General features: G+C 37.9%; 1 protein-coding gene across 2 annotated transcripts in view; it reads left to right on the plus strand.

Moving 5' to 3' along the window:
- The window catches only part of LOC126281608 (protein kinase C, brain isozyme), a 1,181,175-nt gene that overhangs the window by 1,088,342 nt on the left and 68,161 nt on the right, over positions 1-24,672 (plus strand). For both annotated transcript variants that reach the window (XM_049980720.1, XM_049980728.1), the window contains 3 exons: positions 7,101-7,229; positions 7,650-7,803; positions 20,312-20,540. In XM_049980720.1, the coding sequence (XP_049836677.1) occupies positions 7,101-7,229; positions 7,650-7,803; positions 20,312-20,540 (512 nt within the window). The remainder of the gene's footprint in view (positions 1-7,100; positions 7,230-7,649; positions 7,804-20,311; positions 20,541-24,672) is intronic.

Below are 24,672 nucleotides of genomic sequence, written 5' to 3' on the forward strand. Positions count from 1 at the left end.
GTGTTATTTCTTTTTTATCTTGCTGCATATGATTTCTTGCCCTTTGGCACATAAACAGGCTTCACAACTAAGTCTGGTGGCTCATAGTTTTAAGCATAAAAATTTTGGTGTTCCATATCATATACTACACTTCATCATCCTTTTAATTCATGTTTTACAATTGTGTTCTATGTCTGTAGGGCATGTAAGATACTTATTTCCAAATTGATCAATGTTTTTATGTTTTCTCTTTGTTTTCTCTTTTTGTTTGTTCACCTTATGGCATTTTCATTTACTTTTCTTGTTACTGACAATCACTTTTATATATAATTCCTTCAATCCCTTTCTCCATTTAGCTTCAGTACTATCCTGTTGTCATCTGCAGTTTTGCTCTATAAGATAATTATTTTTTTCTTTCAGCAAAATATTATACCATTATTTCAGGTTATTAAAATTATTTGTGATCATTAGTTTCCTCCTTATACAATTATGTGCCTTAAGTATGGTTTCTCTTCCACAGTTTCCATTGCTGGTTTCTTACACATCTGCTTCTCTCCCATTCCTCTTTAGCTGCAGACGAAATGATGTTTTGGGCTGAAACATTGAAATTTGGCCTTGATGGGTCACTGGAGGGAGTTGCACCACTTCTGCATGACAAGTCACCTAATTCCTATAAATTTTGAGTAGGGCAGCAATGAGTTCCAACGACAACTTCAATCGCATCCCAGTTGTGTTCGGTCGGGTTCAGATCTGGTGTGTTGAGGGGCAAGCACATCAATTGAAACTATCCAATGTGTTCCTCAAACCACACTGCACATTCCTGGCCTTGTGACATGGTGCATTATCTTGCTGAAAAAGACAACAGATCATCATGAATGGGTGTATGTGGACTGCAACCAGTGTATGATACTCTTCAGCCACCATGGTGCCTTCACAAGCTCCACTGGACCCATCAGTTCCCATGTGAATGTTTCCCAGAGCATAATGCAGCTGCTGCCAGATTGTCTCCATCCACACTACAGGTGTGTAGGATCTGTTCCATTGGGAGACAAAAGATTCGCAGTGTCACATCAGCATGATGAAGAACATATTGAGATCAAACCAAGCAAAGCTCTGCCACTGTGCCAACGTCCAGTGCCAATGGTTACATGCCTATTTCAGTTGCAGTTGCCAATGTCGTGGTGTTAACATTGACACATGCATGTGTTATCGGCAGCTGAAGCCCATCGTTAGGAGTGTTCAGTACACTGCATATTCAGACACACTTGTACTTTGCCCAGCATTAACATCTGAAGTTACGGTAGTTCTTCCACAGTTCGCAGCCTGCCCTGTTTTACCATTCTTCCGAGCCTATGATGTCTGACAGCTGCAATGAGAAGTGGCCACCCAACCCCATGTCATCCGGATGTGGTTTCACCTTGGTTTTGGCACTTGTTGAAGACACTCACCATAGTACTTCAAACACCTGACAAGTTGTGGGATCTCCAAAATGCTCATGCCGAGCCGCCGGCCTGTCACAATCTGCATGTGTCTCATTAGTAGTCATTCCTTGTCAGCTGACACTATCTACCTTTAGGGTAGGTTTATATTGATAGCATGTCAGTGGTCCGAATGTTCTGGCTGATCAGTGGATTTCTGCTAGCATCTATAGAATCAGTAGGTGCCATCTCAGAGTCTGCATTTGCTTGAAAATGTATCCTCTGAGTTTGCTCTTTTTGATATGTATTCCCTAATGCAAGATTTATGTAATCTTGTCTGTATGATGTCATAATCTCATTCAAATTTAGTACGACTTCTTATGTGGTATGTAACACCAAAAATTTTCTTCCTGCACCAAGATTCAAACCAACTATCTATGAAGACTGCCATACATTATCAACCTAGGCCACTGAGAGGTTTTGTTGCCTGTTTACAGCTTGGATATTATTGGAAAATAAAACTCTTCATATACTGAATACCATATCAAATACATGCACAGTATAATGCTAACAATGCCTTTGTTAGTCTCATCTATAAACTCATGTCTTACCTATACTTTGATATTCACATGACTGATGAATCTCTCCTTTAATAGCAAAGAGCCTTTGCCTTTGAGCACTATTGGCTGGAAATCATTAATACATTTTCCATCCCTTTCTAAATTAGAAAGAAGAAGGAAAGAAGATTAGAGCTTAATATCCCATTGGGGATGATGTCATTAGAAATGAAACACAAGCACAGAATGGACAAGGAATTGGATCTGTACTTTTTAAAGGGACCATCTTGTCATTTGCCTTAAAGTAGTTAGGGAAATCACTGAAATCTACTTCACAGTAACTATACTGGGATTTGAACCCATTTCCTCCCAAGTGTGAGACCAGTAGTGTATCCACTCTGCTACATTGCTCATTCCCTGTATTGCCAGTACTAATTATCATAAACTATAATGACCTGCACTGTCATGTGGAGACTCTGTCTGACATTTCCCACAATTGCCAAAACATCAAGTGTAAGGCTGAAAACTTGTGTCTATGACATAAGGTGACACTAAGAACTTCAGTGATGGCTACTGCGTTTCATTTTTGTATTATACCACTTTTGCATCTCATGGCTAATTTCTATCAAGATCAAGTTCTTCTCTTTAACATCTTCTGCAGTCTTCTAAATATCTTACTTTTTTTCTTACCTTGTAAATTAGGGACATGAAATGTTGCAAATTTTAGTCCACTATGGTTTTTGTGTTAGTATCTGCTTCACTGAACACATGGTCTCAACAGGTACTGTTTAATTCTAGGTATATGTGGAATATAGCTTGGACTTTCATTCTTTTAAAATTTCCTTTCAAGTAACATAAAAATCTACCAAAAATAAGAATTTGAAACGTTTGCTAAATATGGTCATAAGAAGATATTTATTAAAATTAGTCTCATAAGACACAGAAATTTACTTTCGGTGTAATGAGTGATGGCTCTACTTGTGAACCATGTCCAGAAATTATTCTTACCACTGTAATCAAGCAGTGATGAATTTGCTATGTAAAATCTCATTTTGTAACTAGACTGATATGAAGACATGTATCCGTCATATGTACACTGTAGATGGAACATTTTCTTGTGAATCATCTGTATGATAGTTCATTTACAGAGTTATTACTTTTCTGCAACATGGAAACCAATAACAGTCAACTGAGATTGTGTACATGTCTTGTTTTCTGGTTTCAAAACCTGTCCACGAAATGATATCTCCTAAGAAAATAGCAATAAAAAACCCAAAAGGGGCAACCTTCCATTGTCTTTTGGCAATACTTTCAGTAGCTCTAACTTACTTTTGGTATGTATTTCATTTTAGAATTGGATGTCTCTATTCATTTTCTCCTGATCTTCCATTTTATTTGGTCAATACACATCAGATATCCAACAAAAATATGCTACCATCAGGTATGAAGTAGATGAGATATAAAATTTTTGATGAGCCAACGTTTTCCATTCTTGTTTTTGGATTGCGCTAGCATTTAGTCATCCATTGTGTCGTAGCACAAGCTTAACTGTTTACAAGAATTGGAGATAAATCAGTCTCAATACTGGTAAAATAATCATCTTTACATTTTCTTTGGGTGCTTCAGGAAAACTGCACAAAAATTGAATTGGGTTTCTTGGAAGAAGATACATCCTGACTATTCCTCCAGTGTCTCAAGTTTATGGCCTGTCAGACCAACTAATTGGATTCTGTGACAGAAGTAGGCAACTATGAATAATACGAAGTAGTTCTTGTAACTGTGTGCGCTGTCAAGAGCACTTCTTTCTCTTTTCTGTTTGTGAGATATAAAACCCAATATAAAGACATCACGTGTTCATCAAACTCCATTGTAAACAACAGAGAGTTTGTTCCATACCCTTACCAAATCCTAATATCTCATAGTTGTGAGAATTACTATTTCTTATGAAGCCATCTGACTTTCATTGGTCCAATGCCTTCCTTTTCTAATGATCGGAGGAAGCAGTTAGCAGCTGCTGATATAAACACTGGTGTATTTACTATTGTTTCTTGTGTTATGGCAGGGAAATTAATATAAATATCTAGAGCCATTAGTCAGCCAACACCAGATGGAAGTTTGCACACAGTTAAGTGCCCCCATCATTAGTCACTAATCCCCTTCCTGCCTTCAATTGAAAGAGGAATAAGTCACTGCATCAACATGAGACAATGGAAAGTTAAACCAGTGACAGCTGTCACAAGAGGTAAGAAGAACGATATTTACTCATTTTACAAGCTTCACCACAGAGTGTCCGTTTCAGAAGTTCAGATATGTGAAATGAGAATTTCTCCTGTAAAAAGACTACTGCAATGATGTCAGAATTACAGGGAAAATAGAGATGATGCAAGACGATAGCTTAATCTGCCATGCATATTTACTACTGCTGGATGGTGGCAGTTGAGCTGCATTGAATATCTTGCAGCATTGCTACTCTGTTAGTGTGTTGGGGATGGTATGCAATCATAGCTTACACAAAACAGAGCTGTTTTAGGCTGTTGACTTTGTTTTTAGAGTATGAAGTACAGGATCTTTTATCATGGATGCTCATTACAGGGAGATAACTGAAGTGTACAATGAGTAGCTTGACTTATTTCACTGATACTGACTTAGTGCTCTTCAAAAGTCATACATGTTTTTTGGATATTTGAAAAGCCCTCCATGTGCTTCTTCTCCCTTACCTTCTTTATTGTAGTTTCATTAGATTTTTTTCTGTCTTTTTATAACACTTTCTTAGTTTTCCCTTTTCTGCAATGTACCCTCTATTGCAAATGCTCCACTTCAGTTTGGTTTTCTGTCATCTCTGTTGTGTCAGCTTAATGTAGTGTTTGCTGTGTACTGTTATGGTCCTTGTACAGAAGGTAAATCTCAACTGCAGTGAATGAGATATGTAAAGTATAGTCTACATCAATTTCTGGGTTTCATCTGGTTGGTTCCTCAGTGCAGTTCTTTCAAGAAGTCAGTTTTGCAAGTTTATCTACTGCAATCCTCTTCATAACAGAGAAAATTTGTTTGTTGTAAATACCACCACTAGTATCCTGCATTACATTGAAAAGTAGCTTCTTTAACAATTTTCTATTCTCATGTAACTTAATGCATTTCATGTTTATTTGTCTGAAGCTCTGTACAAATTTTGGAAAAGTAGAGTAGCATATTGTTTGATCTGTGCTTAATGAATTCTCAAGAAGCTTATCTTTTTGTTGAATTTACTTACTTTATTAAATAAAATTTAGTTCATTAATATATTTCCAGGTAGTTACATGTTTACTGCATACAGTGTAGCATTATACAAATTTAGCTGCAGAGAGATGACTGAAAATATATTTTGCTCTTTCTGATATTGAACTGGTAAATCTCAGTATGTATGAACTAATTTTACTGTTTTGTCTATTCAATTTTTGGGGTAATATGCTTAGACAAATTTGATAGCTGAACATCATTATACCATGAGGTTGCTTTCCTTCAGTATGCTTACAGTTACTAGACTCACACATTGTTCTCTTGTAACAATAAAATAAATTTAAATTGTTGATATTAAAGAGAGCTTTTACTCTTAAGATTACTTTTTTACTGGAAATTTTTGGGTTCCTCACAGATGCCATTAAATGGCAAATTTTACTAAAATACAATAATATGTTACATTAAGAATATCTTGTTACCTTTACTTCTTAACATTTGCATCCCACCAGGACTTTCCCTTGCCTCATTAATATTCTGTTATCATTTTCAATAATTGATACTTATGATTTTAATGCACAGCTTTAAAACAGGAAATGAAAGAATAGATTTCATTTTTAAAAGAAAAAATTAATTTTTAACAATATGTCATGGAAAAACTTCAAGTACAACATTTGGAATATACCAGTTGCTTTTTCTACTCTGATGTGTGTATATTGTTAACACATTGGCACAACTACAAATTCAGTGACACCCTTGTGTTATGTGTCTTTTGTCTTCATTGTTTTCTCAAAATGAAACATAAACTGTTCTACCAGGTACCTTGCTCATTATGTTCCACAGCTTGTTTGAGTTCCTTACAATGTGTTGTTTTTTCATGTTTTTCTCTGTTGTTCCCAGATTAGTCATAAGTGGAATTTTTGAACTAAAAACTTTTATAAAAGTATTCTACGTAGTACACATACAAACAGATCCATGATCTGTGAACATTATGATCCAGTGTTCAGAAGACATAAACTGCCTAGTCATTTAATAAACCAATAAGCAGTTTACAAACAATATTTAACATTTCAGATTTCTTAACTGAAAAATTTTTCCTGTATTGGGGTTTTGAACTGACCTAAATCACTTCTTTGATGTATTTTTACCACCTATCAATCATTAATCTGGGTGAAATTATTGTATTTTATATTTTCAGTATCAATATGTTCCTGTGATTCAAATAATAAAGGGACAGTGATTGTCTGATGCCAATGAATTTTATGGATACTGCTCTTTTGCTGGAGCCCATGCTCCTGACAGTTTTGAACATTATTCTTGAGTTTTGCGCCTTATAAATGTGGTGACAGAAATTTTTGTAAAGGAAGACTGAACATTGTTTCTACTTGATGAAGTTTCCATTTCATAGCTGATATGATTCTGCATTTTGATCATAACACTTTTGTTGTCTTTTGTTTACATTGTTGGCTCTCAGTTGGAAGGAAACTGAAGGGGGTCATCAGCATCTCTACTTCGAAAAATTAAAGTACTCATAAACAGCTCAGCATTTTAAGCAATCATGCACACTGTTTTCATGTACTTTTCCTTAATCTGAACCTGTACTTTCATAAATATCCATCAACGAACCAAAAGTAAGATGCATACTCGAAACAAGTGAGAAATATTTTTTGTTATATCTAATAAAGGGCAGAATTTGCACAAATCACTTAAAACAAGGCATTAAAGAGTTAACAGTAATTAATGTGCAGTTTTCCTGAGTGAATTAATGAGTCTACTCTGTTAGACTATTTTCCCAACAAGTGACTAGAAGAAAATCCTTTAGTATGACTTAACAAAGACTGGCTCAACAAGTAAAACTTGTCACATTAACATGCAAACATAGACTAACATTATGAGGGATAGTTTTCTGTGTTGAGTGTGTCGAGTGTTGCAGCATGTGACATGAACGTGCACAAACGCTGTGTGGAGACGGTTCCTAACCTATGTGGCTGTGATCACACGGAAAGAAGAGGGCGAATTGAACTGAAGATTATTTGTGCTGGCAACAAATTGACTATTGAAAGTGAGTAAATGCAGAAATGACTGGAATCCTTCATCTTTTTGGACTTCCTAATTGAAATTCTGTTCATTGGATTTTCTCAATCTTGTCTCTTTTTGTTCTGTGAAAAATATTATTTTTAATTTGAATTTTGGCTGACAAATATTCTCTTTATAATTAATTGACTGACACTGAATTCCTTGACATCAGCTGTATCTACCACTCGATAATGACATGTGAAAATTTGTGCTAGATTTCCTGCTTATTGTGAATGGGAAATGTGGCTTCAAGTCTTAGTCCAGCACATAGATATATATCTAATACAGCTGATGTCCATAAATTGCAGTGAGCAACTTAATTTTGAAGTATTTCATACAGCTGTGGGCAGCAGCAGCATCTGTTCTTTCAGACATGCATGTGAGACTTTCTCTTATAAATTTGCAGTTCGCCAAGGCCGAAATCTAATTCCAATGGATCCAAATGGTTCATCTGATCCATATGTAAAACTCAAGCTCATACCCGATACAGACAGCATAAAGAAGAAAACAAAGACAATCCGTTCCTCTCTGAACCCTGTTTGGAATGAGACAATAACATTGTGAGTATTTGTTGACTTGTTAAATTCTGTATTTAAGTGTAAAGGTTGTAAGTTGAGAGGTTACTCCATTTTTTGAAGTGGGAATTTAAGTGTATGGCATAATCCACTGATGATGTGTACTCATAACAGAATTAACTGTGCATGTTTTCCTTATTTCCTTTTCCAGATGTTGATCTGTTAATTTCTTTCTTTCTTTATCAAAGAATAATACATTCAGGTTAATTATTAGTGTGAGAAGGAGGCAGGAGAGGATGTAATACTTCTTTGTTTCAAACTAGGCACCTAATGCTACTGGAAAAATTCTCCCATTTCTCCCACTTTCCTCAATCCACAACCTAAGAGTAATCTAATCAATGTATGGCTTTCAGGTCTCCCATCACATCACATTTTGTAAATCCTACAGTCAGCCGCTCCTGGTCTTGTCATTAGCATTTCTTTCTCTTGATCATGGGGCCTGGGTTCAGTTCCCATCTTGGTCTGAGATTTTCTGTGCATGAGATTCTTTGGTTGTTTGTGTGAGTGTTTTTTCTTTTTGTCAAACAGATTTCATTTCTTTGTAAATCCCACAATATCCCTTTGAGGCGACTTCTGGATAGTGTCAGATGCTGGCTGCTGGGTATTGCTGGCGTGCTTCTACCAACTGATGATGTCAAGAAGTGAGATTGTCAAGATATAATTTGGTGGCAGATCCAAGAGCCATATGGAACTTTTAGTATCTGATCTGTGCTCATCTTGCCTTGTTACTACCCCTTCACTCTTCTTTGCCAAGGAATATCGTTCCATGACACACAACTGATTCTTGCTTTCCAGCTGTTGTTGGATCTGTCTCACTTTTTCACCTCACCACATCATCATCAAAAAGCATTGCATTTAAATGCAAACATTTTTGGTTAGGCTTTGTGGTGACTGTTATTAATGTTGCATGAAACAAATTTACTGTTACCAGGTGAGCATTGTATGTATTTTATTTTCTACAAACATCTGTGCTGCCATCACAGTTTGACCTACTCCCAGCTGAGATAGTCATGAATAATGTGCTAAAACACTATAGCCCAGCTTTCAAAAGTGTATATTTTGTCTGAGCATGTATGTACAGAATGTAGACAGTTGAGCCTACATATAAGATATCCCCTTCTTCCTATCCCCTATCAATTCCTCTTCCTCCTATAAATCCTCCTCCTCTCTCTTCTCCCTGCCCCCTTACCCACTCTTCACATATTTCCCCATTCCCTTCATGTCCCTATGTCTCCCACTCTCCACACCTATACCCCCCTCCCTAGCCTCACCCCCTTCCCATTTTAAAATTGCTACCCCACACTTTTATCGAAGTTTTTTAGTGGGTGAATGTAATACTACAGATACAAATTTTTAACACTACGTGTCAGTGACAGGGCCAGGAAATATCAAAGATAAAACTGTAATACTTAACTGTGGTTATGAGATCTGTTGGTACCAGATTTTATTATATTAATGAGAAAATAGCTCTCTCAGTTTTCGCTTTAACATAAAAGGCAAAAATTATACAGTCCAGTCAGTCTCCGACTCCGGTTAACACAAAGAGCTAGCCAGACAACATCCATTGCGTTCGTATTTACACAGTCCAGTCACATTAATGTGACCAGTGCCTCTGTTCAATGTCAATGTAAAGTAAATGTTCACAGATGGCAGATAGCAGTACTAGCAATGGAGGGCACATAAATTGTGATGGGAGCACAAGGAAAACAGTGCAGTGATTGTCGTAATATGGAAATGGAGGGATTTATCTGGCATCCAAAACGGCATGTTCCTTGGCTTTTAGGTCAAAGGTGAAAGCATTTCCAAAATTGCTAAATTTATGATCTGCTTTCATGCTGCTGTGTTTAAAGTATACCGTGTACGGCTGAATAGAGCTATTCAAAATTGGCATCGAGGCAAGTGTGGTGCACCACAGGCCATAGATGACAGCAGTGAATGATGGCTGTGCAGATGTGTATGGGCAAGTAAATGTGCACCTGTTAAGCAACTGACTGTCAAGATGAACCAAGGAGCTACCAATAGTGTCTCGTCAAAGACCATTCAGCAAATGTTGCTGTGTACGGGCCTCTGCGGCAGGCACCTGGTTCGTACACCCGTGCTGTTCCTCGGTGACAAATGCTGGAATTTGGACACCAGCATTGCAACTGGATGCCCTCTGAGTGGTGAAAGGTGGCATTTTCAGGTGTGTCACATTGTTTGCTCTATCAGACAGCTGGCCATTGGTGTGTATGGCATGAAACATCCGAAAGTAAACATCCTGCAACAATTGTCAGAATAGTCCAGGCTGGAGAGGGGGAGTGTTGGGCTCTGGGAAGTGCTTTTGTGGCGTTCCCTGGGTGATATCATCATTCTGAAAGGCACAGTGGATCAACAAATGTATGTATCTATCATTGGGGACCATGTTCACCCCCATACACAGTTTGTTTTTCCTTGGAATTATGGCCTCTACCAGCAGGACAACACAACAAGTACACCATGCACAGCAAATTGGCGCTATTCAAAACTGGAACTAAGACAACTGTGGTGAACCAAGGACTGTAGGTGGCAGTAGTGTACATGCATAGTTTGAAGAGCACCAGGATGAGATTACCGTACTCCCTGGATTTTAACTCAATCGAGACTGTAGAACATCTGCATCATGTTGTACGCACCATGGATCCTCGGTTGAGAAACCTAGTGCAGCTGGCCACTGCACTGAAGTCTGCATCACACCAGATTGTTGTTCATATTGACCAGAACCTCAGTGACTGTGCAAAAGGTGGTTAGTCAGACTTTTGACAGGTCATCACATTAATGTGACTGGACTGTGTAAAAAGATGTAACAATTAGCATTACATTATACACCAGAAATGGATACCACTGATTCTTTAAAGAACTGAACTCCCATTTAAAAAGCAGCTAGTTTTTCATGTATCTCAATGTTTACAATGTCATATTGCCATAACTAACATTGTAAGGGCCTGGGCTGATTAACCTTACAGTCGCAGGATGGTGAAGCATGTAGCATAGTGGTGAAGGCCAGATGGCACTCTGTGCCCTAATGAAATAGCATTAGTAACACGTATGTGTATTCATTTTACGTGTTACAATTAAATCACCATTTCCATGGCACGGCGAGGGCAGTGGGCACATCGTACATCCTCGCAACATGCTGACTCTGTAGGTACTAGTGCAGAGTTACAGCGTGACGTCCCATTTAGAGATAGGGCATGGATGCCTGTGTCTCCTCGCGAGTGCAAGTCAGGGACAACATACTTTACTGTACCTTCCAGATATGACAACAGGTTGGTAGAGTGCCAAACACCATGAGTTTGGCCCTCATGAGGCTGGTGTTAGTCCCCACGACTCCACATCAGCAGATGAGATGTTCGCAAGCTCACAGTGACCAGGTCTAGCGAACTGGGTAGTCAGCAATCTTGAAGGCAGAAATCATCTGGCAAATGGTAGACAGCATCTCACAGGGTCTGTATCATAGCGGGCTCACTGTAACTGAACAGCATAGGGGTAGGAAGCCTAAGTACATATTGCTTTTCATCTGAGGCATTGATGTTGTCTCTTGACGTTGTCTCTAGCCGAGGATGAATGCATGTGTCAACATTTTCTGGGCTCGTCGACATTCTTCATCACACCTCAGTGTCACAAAAGTGACTTTCAGCACTTCAGCATGGTGCTTTCCACCATGTCAGTGGACTGATAGGTGTCCTTGCATAACATTTATACATTTTTGCAGTATCATGCTGTGCTGTCAGAATGATGTTACGGTCCCTCCTCAGTAAGCTCTTGTTGCTGCATTAGTGATTCAGACTTCTGACTTGAGCAAGGTGAAGCAATAGCTTCCAGGGTGTGCCATGCTGTTTGTGTTCTGGTTGCTGCATGGTGCACTGACTTCATTTGATTTGGCATAGTACTAGTTGGAGAAAACCTTAAGAAAATCATTTATTTGCCCATGACACTTTTTTTGCAGCACGAAAGTACAATGATATTATTTTGCAGTTACATGTAGTGGTATAAGTGGATACAGTGTTGCAAATAAAGTTAGTAGTAAAGAAGTTATAAATTAAAATCTCACAAATTGCAATAAGCAATAAACTTTTTAACTTTCATCCTTTTGTTGGGGGTGTCAGTAAGAAAAAGTTTCTAAAAAGTTTGAAATTATGATTCAGAAGTTAAGTACTCTCATTCACAAATACTGTGTCAATATATGTGTGGCATGAGCTATGCACCCTCAAGCCATAACAATTTTAATACTTGACTTATTGTGTTAAACCTTTAATGTAAGATTACATCTCTTAGTGACTAGATTATGGAGCATTTAAAATTATTGCATTTGGGCAATAATTATATGAAATACTGGAAATAAAATGTTTGTTTGGAAGTTGTTAGAAAGGCAATGTGCAACTGAGATTGGATGACCGAATGAGTGTTTTAGCTGTTTACTAAGTTGCTGGATAATTCATTTAAAATTAGTATTTCTATATGGGAATAATTGTACATTGTTTATAACACTGGACTTTGCGTGATTTGTTATTGAAAAATCATAGTTTATCTACAAAACTACAGTAATATTGCTTAAAACTCACATTTGGTACATTGATTTTGACTTTCTGGTGTGTCATTGTTGCATCCTTTGTGGGAGGTGTATGGTACAATGAACAGATGTGCCCAGGTACCCAAAAAAAAAAAAAAAAAAAAAAAAAAAAAAAAAAAAAAAAAAAAAAAAAAAGATAGAACTTCATTACACAGTACTTTAAACAAGTACTTTAAACAGTTTCTGAAGTAACACCACTTAAAAATAGTTCTGATCTGAGAGTCCTCTTTTTCTTCTTTCTCCCTGTGCACTCCTAAAGGCTGGCCCATGGATCTGTTGCATAACAGGTGACTGGGTAATGCATAATTCCCGTCCATGGGTCAACAGGTAACATTTGCATGAACCCTCTGGTGCAGGCCAGGTCCATGGAGAGGTGTTTGCCTGAGCTGTTACCTTCCAAAATTGCCAATTGGGCCCTCTGGTAGGTGTTCGTGAGGTGAGACCTGAGGTATGAACAATCATATTAGGTGAGTGAGCCCTCCCATCCGAGGGGAGGTGGGTTGCAAGTTGGAAGGAGTATGCCATCAGAGGCGCTGGAAATCATGAGGGATTTTCTCACAGTGAGCCTAACTTCATAATCTCAGTCTATGTCTACTAAACATAAACGGAATAAGACGGATGAATCAAAGTCCTTTCCAGCTGCACCTAGGTTCCTCATGGTTTTGCATGCTGAAGATGGACTGTCCTTTGATATGGTTAAACTGTTTATTATTCAGAAAGGTGTTGATGCAGTTGTCAGCCCTGTGAAATCATGCTCTCATTTACGCAATTTCACTTAGGTTTTTGGAGACTACTTGTGAGTCTCAAGCACAACAGGTACTTGCAGCTTTGTTTTCCATGGCTACCCTGTTCATGTCAAGGCCCATCGAATGCTGAATTCTTCACATGGTGTTACTTACAATAGGCTGTTTGATGCTCTTACTGAGGCAGAAATCCAGACTTACTTCTCTGATCAGAGCATCATTGCAGTCCATTGGGTGAGGAAAAAGGTAGATGCATCCTTAGTGCAATGCACACTCTTTTTCTTGAACTTCATAGAGTAGTGGTTCCATCCAAGATCAAAGCAGGCTATGAAGTTATCTATCACTGTCTGACCCTACATTCTGAACCCAATGCACTCTACCAGTGTCATCATTACAAGCACACTCACATACCCTGGATGGTATGGTGGCTTGAGTTTCGCAATGTACTAACCATTGCAAAATGTGGATTTCTAGCACGCCTTTCTGCAGTTGACCATCTCATCACTTTGTCAACCCATGTCATGAATGGTTTTCTGTAGAAATACCATCCTGTGGCCATGTTTTTTGATTTGCATAAAGCCTATTACACCTGCTGGAGGACTGATATCCTCTGTACTCTCTACACGTGGGGGCTTCCAAATCCGCCTGCCCCATTTCATTCAGGAACTTTTAAAAGACTGAGTCTTCAAGGTACATGTGGGTTCTGCCTCGTTGGACACCTTTATTCAGGAAAACGGTGTGCCTCAGGGTTCCATTCTGACCGTTTTCCACTTTGCTATTACGGTCTGTCTCCCACCAGGAACCTCCGGCTCCCTTTTTGTTTACAATTTTGCCATATATTGCAGTTCTCCACGGACGTGTCTCCTTGAGTGGCACCTTCAGTATTGTCTCACTTGTCTTTACTTGTGGAGTAACAACAATGGCTTTTGCTTTTCCAATGACAAAATTGTTTGTATGAATTTCTGGCTGTGTAGTGGTTTCTTCCAGTGTCTTTACTTCTTGGGCCTATTGCTCTTCCGTTTGTTGAAACTATGAAATTCCTGGTCCTCGTGCTTAATGGGAAACTTTCTTGGTCCTCCTGCGTCATACCTGGCTGCCTGCTGTATGCGGTCTCTCAATATCATACGTCCTCAGCAGTACTTTCTGCGGAGCAGATTGGAGCAGTCCCTAATCCATTTGAAACCAGCCTATGGGTGCTTTGTTTATGCGTCTGCATGTCTGTCCATCTTACACCATCTCAATACAATCAACTGTCATGGCATCTGTTTAGCCACTGGTGCCCTTTTACGCTAGCCTGGTTGAAAATCTGTACGCAGAAGCTGTCAAACTACTGTTGTCATACTGCCATCATTTTCTCCTCAGCATATACGTGTACCATTTGTTTGCCATGTCTGGCCAACCATCCTGTGACGTCTCCTTCAGTGACTCCTTTGTTCGCCAGTACAGGCCGCATCCCTCTTCTTTGTTATTTCTTGGAGTTCACTTTTGGGTATTGCTCTGGCATCTTTACTTAATGCTGCTTCCCACTTTCCCAATGGGTGGGAACCCTTCACCACTCTGGCTTTGTGCGATGGCTTGTGCCCACCTTGGACTTCATTAGCTTCCTAAGGACACTGCCCCAGACTCACTCTATCATCTTAAGTTTCTCAACCTTAGCTCAGAACTTTGTGATAATACCTTTGAATACACTGATGGCTCTCAGACTGACCATGGTGTTGAGTGTGCCTTGATCATGGACACTGACAATTTTCAGTTTCAGCTTCCAGAACACTGCTTGTTATTTACAGCGGAGCTCTTCACCTTGTACCATGCCATGCAGAACATCCAATGACACAGGCTTTTCAATTCTGTCATCTTCTCTGACTCCCTGTGTCATTTAGAGCCTCTGTATGCTATGTGCTATACACCATCCATCCCTTTGTGCAACGGCTCCAGAAAAGCTTTCACTTGCTCGCTCATGATGGAGCCATTGTAATGTTTATGTGGGTCCCTGCTCACATCATTCTGATCTTCCATTCATGGGAACAAGCTCTGGCGAATTAAACCTCTCCCAAAGGCTTGGCTGATCTCCTCTTGGCCCTCTCACTGCGAGGAGATCATTTTAGTTGGGTTGCATATTGGGCACTGTCTTTTCATCCATCACTATCTGTAAAGTAGTGCTCTCCCACCACTTTGTGCTCAATGTGTGATGTTCACCTGCTTTATTTCTTCATTTACAGCCCTCAGTGTTGATGTAGTGTGTTGTTATACTGGCTGAAACAATTGGGGCTGGAAGTTCAACACGGATTCTGTAAATGATGTAGCCAACAGCTGCACAGTTGCATTTCACAGTTATTTACTTTCACTGGTCACAACCCCCAACATTACACAGTTAATAAGACCATTTCAATATTGGTTAACTTTTGATAAGCCTCATTTATAGTTTGCAGGCAAACGTCAGCATAATGCTACAATAGTTTACTGGTGAGAGCAGTAAAAAACTCATCACACAGTTCTTACAGAATAATACGGTATGTGTGACACTATTGAACAGACACTGTCATTGTTTTAACACCCAGCCTGTTTGTGTTACACTTATTTCACAGTTAAGTTAAGGCATTGTTGCTGATCTAACCTGTGCAGGTTTCTCATCTGAAAATTGGCCATGGACTGGCTGTTTCAGGACCAAAAATTGGGCCTTTATATCCTCACAATAATAGGTACTGAAACCATACATTGTTACAATTAAAACATAACTCATTCAGTTAACTGAATGTATAGAAAAAGTCCTCCTCTTTAACAGTTCCTTCTATCACAAAGGTTAGTCTGAATTATTTGTTTAAATAGTGAAATTGTTTGTTTAAGTAATGAAATTAACAGTTTCACAAACATGACACACCAGGTAATTATTTTGGAATTAAATAAGGCCTGGCTTTGCTAACATGTTTTCGAATAGAGACAAATAAATACCTTATGAATGGTAGTACTTCTTCTTCTAAATGTTTATAATTAGTGCAGAATTTATATTTGTTTATAAGTCAATATAATTTAAAAAATGGTTCAAATGGCTCTGAGCACTATGGGTCTTAACATCTATGGTCATCAGTCCCCTAGAACTTAGAACTACTTAAACGTAACTAACCTAAGGACAAACACAACACCCAGACATCACGAGGCAGAGAAAATCCCTGACCCCGCAGGGAAGTTACACGAAACTAAGCACAAAATTAGATTTGGTGCTAATTCTTTAAGACTGAGGGCCAACCTTTCTCCTTTATGGAGATGCAGATTATACTCATGTATGTTAATGGCAATAAAGCAAAAATGAAAATAAAATGATTTTAAGGAGGCGGATGGGAAAACAAGGGAGAAACCTTGCTTCGTCACAATTGTCCTCAACCTTTGACAGTTCACAATTTCCTGACAGAATGCTCTTTTTTTTAACCACTTATCTTGCATTTATGTTTGCCATCTGAGTTATTGGTCATTTTAATGAATGATGTGCAGGTTGTCGACCGAATTTTACTTTTTATCTGTCATAGTAATATGGCAAAGAATATTTAATCTGTAGTTCAGGGCTTCTGTTGTCTTTATAGCATATTTTATGGCCCTTTTTCCAATAGAAAGTATCTGTTTTTAGCTGTCTTTCCTTTTCTCAATTGGACTAAATGTGTAGTCACTATTAACTCATTTTTCATGATCCCTTGTACAGTTCTGACATGGGCATGTATGACCTTATTTGTTTTTGCACCCTAAAACGAAACAAACTAATAGATGTAGCTTGGAAACATCCATACATGAGCGTAGTCCATGGCTGAAGCAGTCCTGAAGACTAAGTGGTTTGTATGTGGTATGCAAGGCTGTAGGCTCTGGCTGGTGTGAAACCACTTGCTTGGTCAGCTCCTGGGCAAGAGAACCATAGCTGTGAGCTCTTGATATTGGCCGATAGGTGGGCAGCTGGGCAGCAAACTATATGGTCAGAAGAATATCAGTAAATCATAATAGTGTCACATGGCTTGCGGAAGTGTGTTAGTGCCAGTGATACCGATTCTGTATCAAGTGAATGTGGCACCACTAGATACTCCAATGGTTGCTGCAAGCGTGATGTGTTGTGGTTGAGTTGCAGGTGCCTTAGCAGGGTGGCAACCAGCAGCACTCTGCTGAGTGGTTGATGACTGAATCTAAAGGTGTCAGCCACAATGACTACAGTTAAAGTTTATCATGGTTCAAAACTAGCCCAAACAAATAGTCATTTAAAATGGAATGGAACTTATAACCAGTTTTAGTTTTTATGAAAGGGCTAAACTTCATATATATTCTGAAACTTTGTTATGTAAACAGTGAAATGTCCCATACATTCCTTCTTCAACAAATTATTACAAAGAAGGCAGAAAACCTCCATAATAGCATCCAAAGATGTTAGCTGTTCCCTCAAAACCCTATCATTACGCCAAAAAACTAAAAACACAATTTATGAATGAATGAAAACTATAAATATATCAGCTGCTTCACTAAACCACTGTATCACATATTTCAGTACTTTCCAGTCACAGTAGTTGCATTTCTACCTCTCCACCCTCTTCCTTCCTCTTTCCTCCTCTCCTCCCTTTATCCTCTTCTCCCCTATCCTACTGCCCCATCTTTCCTTTTTACCCCCTAGCCTCTATCTCCTACCTTCACCTTCTCCTCCATTTCCTCTCCTCTTTTTGCTAACCTGTTCCTCCCTCTCTGACACTGAACTATGCTGTTCAACTCCTTACTGTTGCACCCATCGATTGTTAAGCACTTCCATTCATTGTACAGTAGAAGTCCCTCCACATGCTGATGTTTATTTTCCACTTAGGATTTTTATTGTTTTGAAATTACTGCAACATAAAGCTGCTGCGTGTGTTGTAAAATGTGTTTGCTGTAGAAGTGCAAATTTTTTTACGGTAGAGAAACCATCCCTCTGGTGGCCCAGTGAACACTTCCATGTAGTAGTTCCCAGAGAGGTGGATAGTTGGTCAATATTAATAATGGAGAGGGATAGACACCATTACAGATAAGGGAGTGGGAATTTAAGTGCTATAGCACTTAGTTACTTAATTAGTTTGAAGTTCCATGGATCAGTTGACAGAAAACCTTAATGATGTGGAATGATTTATTTTACATTCAAACCACAAATTAATTTGAAAATACTTTGGTACTATTCTTTAGTATGGGAACATTACAAGGTTGTATTAATGGGACAGATGTGGATAATTCAAATAAAAGTGGCACAGTTCATTATGGGTTCATATCATTAAGGCAAAAGTGTCCTCCAGTGGGAAGTGCTATGGAAATGTGCCTCATATAGAGACTTACCATTAAAATTGTGAGAGGGCACATTCCGAAATGGTTTAACAAAGATATTTCATCCTTCAAGATAGGTCTCAGTGTCCATGATGATAAAATATGATCTTTGCTTACACACAGTCACGCTGAAAATAATTTTGGCTATACACAGTTTATTAATGGAATATAAAGCAAATAAAATAACACTGGTATCATGTCAGTTCTTTAAGTCTATGCAGCCTTCCTTAGAGTTCTTCAAACCCTCATATTTTGCTGCAGTATGGTGGCAGTTGATCCCAATCAACAAGAGAACATTCAGTGTGTGAGTCTTCATTTATTGTCACAGCAGGAACTATTTCTTGTGTTATAATAATTTTGTTTGGCTGCTTGTATCTATTTCATTCAGACAGCAAGTGTGTAACACAGGAAGACAACTCCAAATTGAAATTTGTTCAGTTTTTAATTTGTACACCAAGTGCAGCTCTCTTGAGTGCTGACAGATCCTAGATTAAGATGAAGTTTTTAGGGTTGTGGTTGTGATAGAAAGGAATACTGAATCTGGAAGATTTTGTCCTGAACTTTGGAGAACATTTTAAAAGGTACAATCTGTCTGGCTTGGAATTTTACTTTTCTATTGCTGGCTAATGATTTTCATGTAGTTATCATTAGTATTTCAGGGAAGAGCTACAATTTGCAAAACAACTTTCATTATGGAATATTCAACAAGAAAAACTGGTAAATTTGGCTGCTGATTTTTTTCAGATGAGAAAATCTTGTCGAAGAAGAGAAATTTGTTAATTAAATATAAATTTGAATGTTAGGGAGGATTTTTGGGAAGCATTTTTCTGAAGAGTAACTTTGTGTGGAATGGAAGCATGGATGACAAATGCTGCAGACAAAAGGAACTTTTCAAATATTCCAGAATAAGATTTTCACTCTGCAGCGGAGTGTGTGCTGATATGAAACTTTCTGGCAGATTAAAACTGTGTGCCGGACCGAGACTCGAACTCGGGACCTTTGTCTTTCACAGGCAAGCACTCTACCAACTGCTTCTGTAAAGTTTGGAAGGTAGGAGGCAAGGTATTGGCAGAAGTAAAACTGTGAGGACGGGGCGTGAGTCATGCTTGGGTAGCTCAGTTGGTAGAGCACTTGCCCACGAAAGGCAAAGGTCTCGAGTTCGAGTCTCGGTCCGGCACACAGTTTTAATCTGCCAGTAAGTTTCAAGTTTTCAAATATTGTTTTACAGAAGAATGCTGATAACTAGATGGGTGGTTTAAGTAAGTAATAAATACTGCAACTAGATGGGTGGTTTGAGTAAGTAATGAATAATGCATTGAATCTGGTAGAAAAAGCTTTATGGATAATTTGATTAAAAGAAAGGATACATTGATAGAAAAAAATCCCAAGGCATCAAGGAGTAGTTTGTTTGGCAATGAGGGAAAGTGTGTGAAAATTCTATATTAAGACCAAGGCTAAAAATACAGTCAGTAGACCCAAATGGTTCATACCTACACAGTATGATAAAACATACACAAGGCAGAGAAGAATAGAGAGTTGTATCAAAACACTATTAGCACCGCAGATCATAAAAATCTTCTTGGTGAAATGTCACCCTGGATCTCAAGATCTGTTTAGCGAGGGCCTGAATGAAGCGCACTTTTACCACTAGTCCATATCATATCTCATGTGGCTGCTACAGACTGTTCAAAGTCTTAAGAATTAATATAATAAATTATCTGCAGTTTTAATGTGCGGTTTCCATTTCACTTCAAAAAGGGTAAATTATATTTGTTCAAATTGTGGCATAGGGTTTAGTTTTTCTTTAACTAAAAGCTTCATCTATTAAAATCTAATTACTTTTCTTTTTCAGTGAACTGAAGCCAGAAGACAAGGATAGGCGGCTTCTGATAGAAGTGTGGGACTGGGATCGAACTTCACGTAATGATTTTATGGGCTCCCTGTCATTTGGCATCTCAGAGCTCATTAAAGCACCAGTTGAGGGGTGGTACAAACTCCTGACACAAGAGGAAGGAGAATTTTACAATGTCCCCGTACCTGAGGAGGGTGCAGATCTTGCTTCACTGAAAAATCAGATGAGAGTAAGTATAATCATTTTAACAGAATTTAAATTTGTGTGTATGCCTAATTATATATGGAATCAACACACATGTATTTCATAGACCTGCATGTGCAACAGTGCCAATGTTGTGCATGTTTGTACATGGAAGTTAGAGGGGAGGGGATGAGGGGTCATCAATTTCAAAGAAAGCTGTGTTAAAGATTGAGATATTTGGTTTTATTTGTCGTATATTGCTGATATTTGGAGGTCTTGAAATCTTTTGACATAAATGCATAAAAGCAATTTTTGACATTAAAATAAAGTGATTTTAAAGTAATGAGTAAGTTTTAAATCATGTCATATGGTTTATAATACATGAATCATTAATATGGAATCATAGTAATTATTGTGACACTAACCAGAAATTAAAAACCCTGATTCTTAACTTATAAGTTGCATAATATATAAATTAAAGAAAATATTGACATTATGATTCATTAATGTGATTTCTGAATTAATACAAAATATTTCTTCTGTTCCCTCCATACAGGGAGCAACAATTCTTAGCAAAAGTCAACTCCGTCACACGGTGGGCAAAGGTTTTACATACTGTATTCTTAGGTTCATAGGTGGCTGCCATGCATGCACATGTAGAGACAATTATGGCGCTATTAGTGCCATGGGAAATTAATGCAGTTATCTCTTAATTGTTTTCCCTTGTGTGAGATCATTTTTTAAAAATCATCTTTATAGATTTATGTACAGTGAACACTTACAGAATAAGATTAAATGGATTAAACTACCACAGTTTTAATTTGTAAAAGTAGAGAAGCCAGTTTCTTACAGAAATATCAGTATTCGTGCCACAACAAATAGAGCCCTGGAATCATAAATCATCCTTGAGAGTGTATATACTGACAGAGTTGCCTCTTCTATTGAGATACATGCCAACTTGAATATGTGGCAGTATTAACATATTGTTTGCTATCTGACAAAACCTCTTTCCGCTGTTCCCACTTGTCTACCACAGAATTATTTCAGTCACTGTATGTGTTCATTTACTATTCTGGAAACATATCAGAAAACCAAAAATATATATCCGTACAATTCCCAATGGTAGCAAGAGCAGATAAGCATGATAACATTGCATAATCAATTTTGGATCTTATGTATTCAAGTTGCTGACTAGACTAATATACAGAAGAATGGAAAAGAAAATTGAGGACCTGTTAGATTATGACCAGCATGGCTTTTAAAAAAAGTAAAGGCACCAGAAACGCAGTTCTCAAATTTCACATGACAATGGAAGCAAGAATTAAGAAAAAATGAAGAGATTTTCATAGAATTTTCCAAACGTAAGCATACAACAGTGCAAAATTGTGCAAGGTGTTTGAAATTCTCAGGAAAACATAATAGGAAATTGTAGGCAGTCTATCGTATATCCAATAAGCAAGAACAATGTGCTCCAATTAGAAACAGTATTGGACATTAATATAGTCTAAATCCCCTGTTCTCCCATCTAAAATATCAAAGACACAGTGATGGGAATAAAAGAAAGGTTCAAAATTGAGATCTAAATTTAGAGTGAAATAGTATCATTAAGTTTAATGTCATCCATATTTTGCAGATGTGAAAGTGACTGGATTCAATAAACAGGAAGTTTGTATAAAAATGCCATCTTCAGATGCAAATCATCTAATACATAACTGACATTTATTCTTGAGTGAGGTGATATGCGTATTCTCTCTATGAGAAAGTTAGATTTTAGGTTTTGTATTTCATGAATCAAGTGCAGAAAATCCTTTAGAAACAGTGGAGAAGAAAAACAAAACCTTACCAAATGCATAAGGAAGAAAAGTTCAAACTTTTGAGGTCAATATACAGTGTTTTATTCATTCTGTCATCCCATGTTAAGTCACTCAAGGCACACATTTGTTTACACATTCTGGAAACACTTCACAGATGTAATTTAACCTGATAGAATCAAAGATGATATTTATCATGTATTCTCAGAAAATTGGTAATTAACAAGTTGACATATGCAAGGAATAATTTTAAAATAATTCTTTACAATTACTGAAGTAACTATGTATGGCTACTGAAATCTGTGTGTTCATTTAACAAAATTTATGAACCAATGTATGTTGGCCTCAAAATGTTAAAAATGATGTTCTTTGTTTGTTCAATAAGTTTTTCACTTGTTCCACTGTTCCTCACATATTTTCTGCACTTGATTCATGAAATACAACACTTAACATCTTTTTCATAACAGGAGCATGTGTTCCACCTAATTGAAGAGCAAATGTAAATTGTATATTAGATGATTTGCGCCTTAAGCAGGACCCCACAGGGTTTGCAATGTATCATGTAATTTAATAAAACTGAAAAAATTGGAACTGAAGGAGTCTGAATAAAAACTTCCTCTGTAACATCACTAAGATTGCCATCCTTAGTAAAAGTGAAAAATAATTGCAGGCACTATTGACTGGAGTGAAAAATCTAATTGAGTACACACTAAGGATTTAGAGTAAACCAAAGAAAGAAAAAAGTAATGAGTAGTAGCCAAAATCAGAGTTGGGAACCACAAAGTAGATGATGTGAAATAATTCTGCTATCTTGGAAGCAAAATAACACATGAAGGACAAAGCAGTGAGGACATTAAGCAAACAAGATAATAAGGTCTCATGGCAATTAAGTCTGCTGCTATCAAACATCAGCACTGGAGGAAGGAATTTCTGGGATTATACATTTATAGTATAACATTTCATGGAAGCGGAAAGCTGGAATAGAAGAAACTTGAGGTATTGAAAATATGATGCTATAGGAGGTTGTTGAAAATTATGTAGGCTGATAATGTAAGAAATGAGAGAGTTATCCACAGAGGAGAGAAACATGTGGAAAACATTGACAAGAGGGGGGACAGTATGACAGGACACGTGCTAAGATATCAAAAAATAATTTCCATGGTGTAATCTTCCAGATTTTTTGTTAGTGACAGATTAATAATGTGCTCTCAGGTGTTCTGCGATAGTTATTGTTCCATTTTATGCAGAGTATTTCGACAGATAATCCAGTCGTCTTCTTCAGGTGGTGTGAGTTACGCTATTATGTGTACTCAGTCCCTGGACACCAACAAGACTGTGGCATATCTTGCACTGATATTTATAGCTCAGTTCAATGCCTGATGCCCACTACAATCTTTGATGCTCTTGTTTTTCAGAACCCTTACTAATACTCCAGGAAACACACATTCTCTCAGAATTTTCCAGCCCTGCTGGATGTGATGGCTGGAGAGATCTTAATAAATTGAGTGCTGGACCACTAGCCTTGTTTAAATTGAAACTTGCATCCCTGTTTATCAGATTTTTTATCTTTATTTTGACAGACTTTTTAATTATGCTGTCCCATAATCTTGGTGTTTGTACTACAGTACCGGTCTCGTCACATTTCATTCCTTTGTGTAGGTAGTCACTCATTGCCTTTTGCAGCCAACCTATTCATGGAATACTTTGAAGAACAGGCACTAGAATCCTTTAAGTTGAAATCAGCCTGTGGACAACACATTTGTGGTTTGCTCACAAGGAACAAAAAAACTTGGAGAGTTCTTAGAACATTTAAACTATGTCCAAAGTAATATAAAATTCATGAAGGACCTTTCCTCAACAAATCAGTTAAGAGAAGAATTGATGGAACCTGGGGTCACAGTGGATATAGAAAGCCTGTGCACACTGACTTCTATCTCCACACCTTGAGCCATCACCATCTGTCTCAAAGAAATTCAGCATTAAGGACTGGTCCGTAGATCTTGCACACTTTCAGACAAGGAGAACCTCACCAAAGAATTACAAAACACTATGAATAGTGTTGTGCAGGAATAGGTACTCAGATCATCAAATTGAGTGAACATGGCAATCAAAATCAAGAATGCCTGAGAAAGAGTTTAAGACTGAGGCTGAGCACAAGAAGCCAAAAATCCCTTATCTACCTTGTACTTGCCCCATATCTGGAAAGATCAGTAGACTCTTATGGAAACATGGCATCAAATGTATTTTACTTCCTTCAAATAAGACAAAAAGTCTCCTGTGTAATGTTGAAGACTGTTCAGGTCTCCAAAGGTTGGGTGTGTATTGCATTCCATATAAATGTGGTATATGTTATGTGAGGCAGACTAT

This window comes from Schistocerca gregaria, chromosome 1 (genome assembly GCF_023897955.1).
Source record: "Schistocerca gregaria isolate iqSchGreg1 chromosome 1, iqSchGreg1.2, whole genome shotgun sequence".
NCBI classification, from domain to species: Eukaryota; Metazoa; Arthropoda; class Insecta; order Orthoptera; family Acrididae; genus Schistocerca; species Schistocerca gregaria.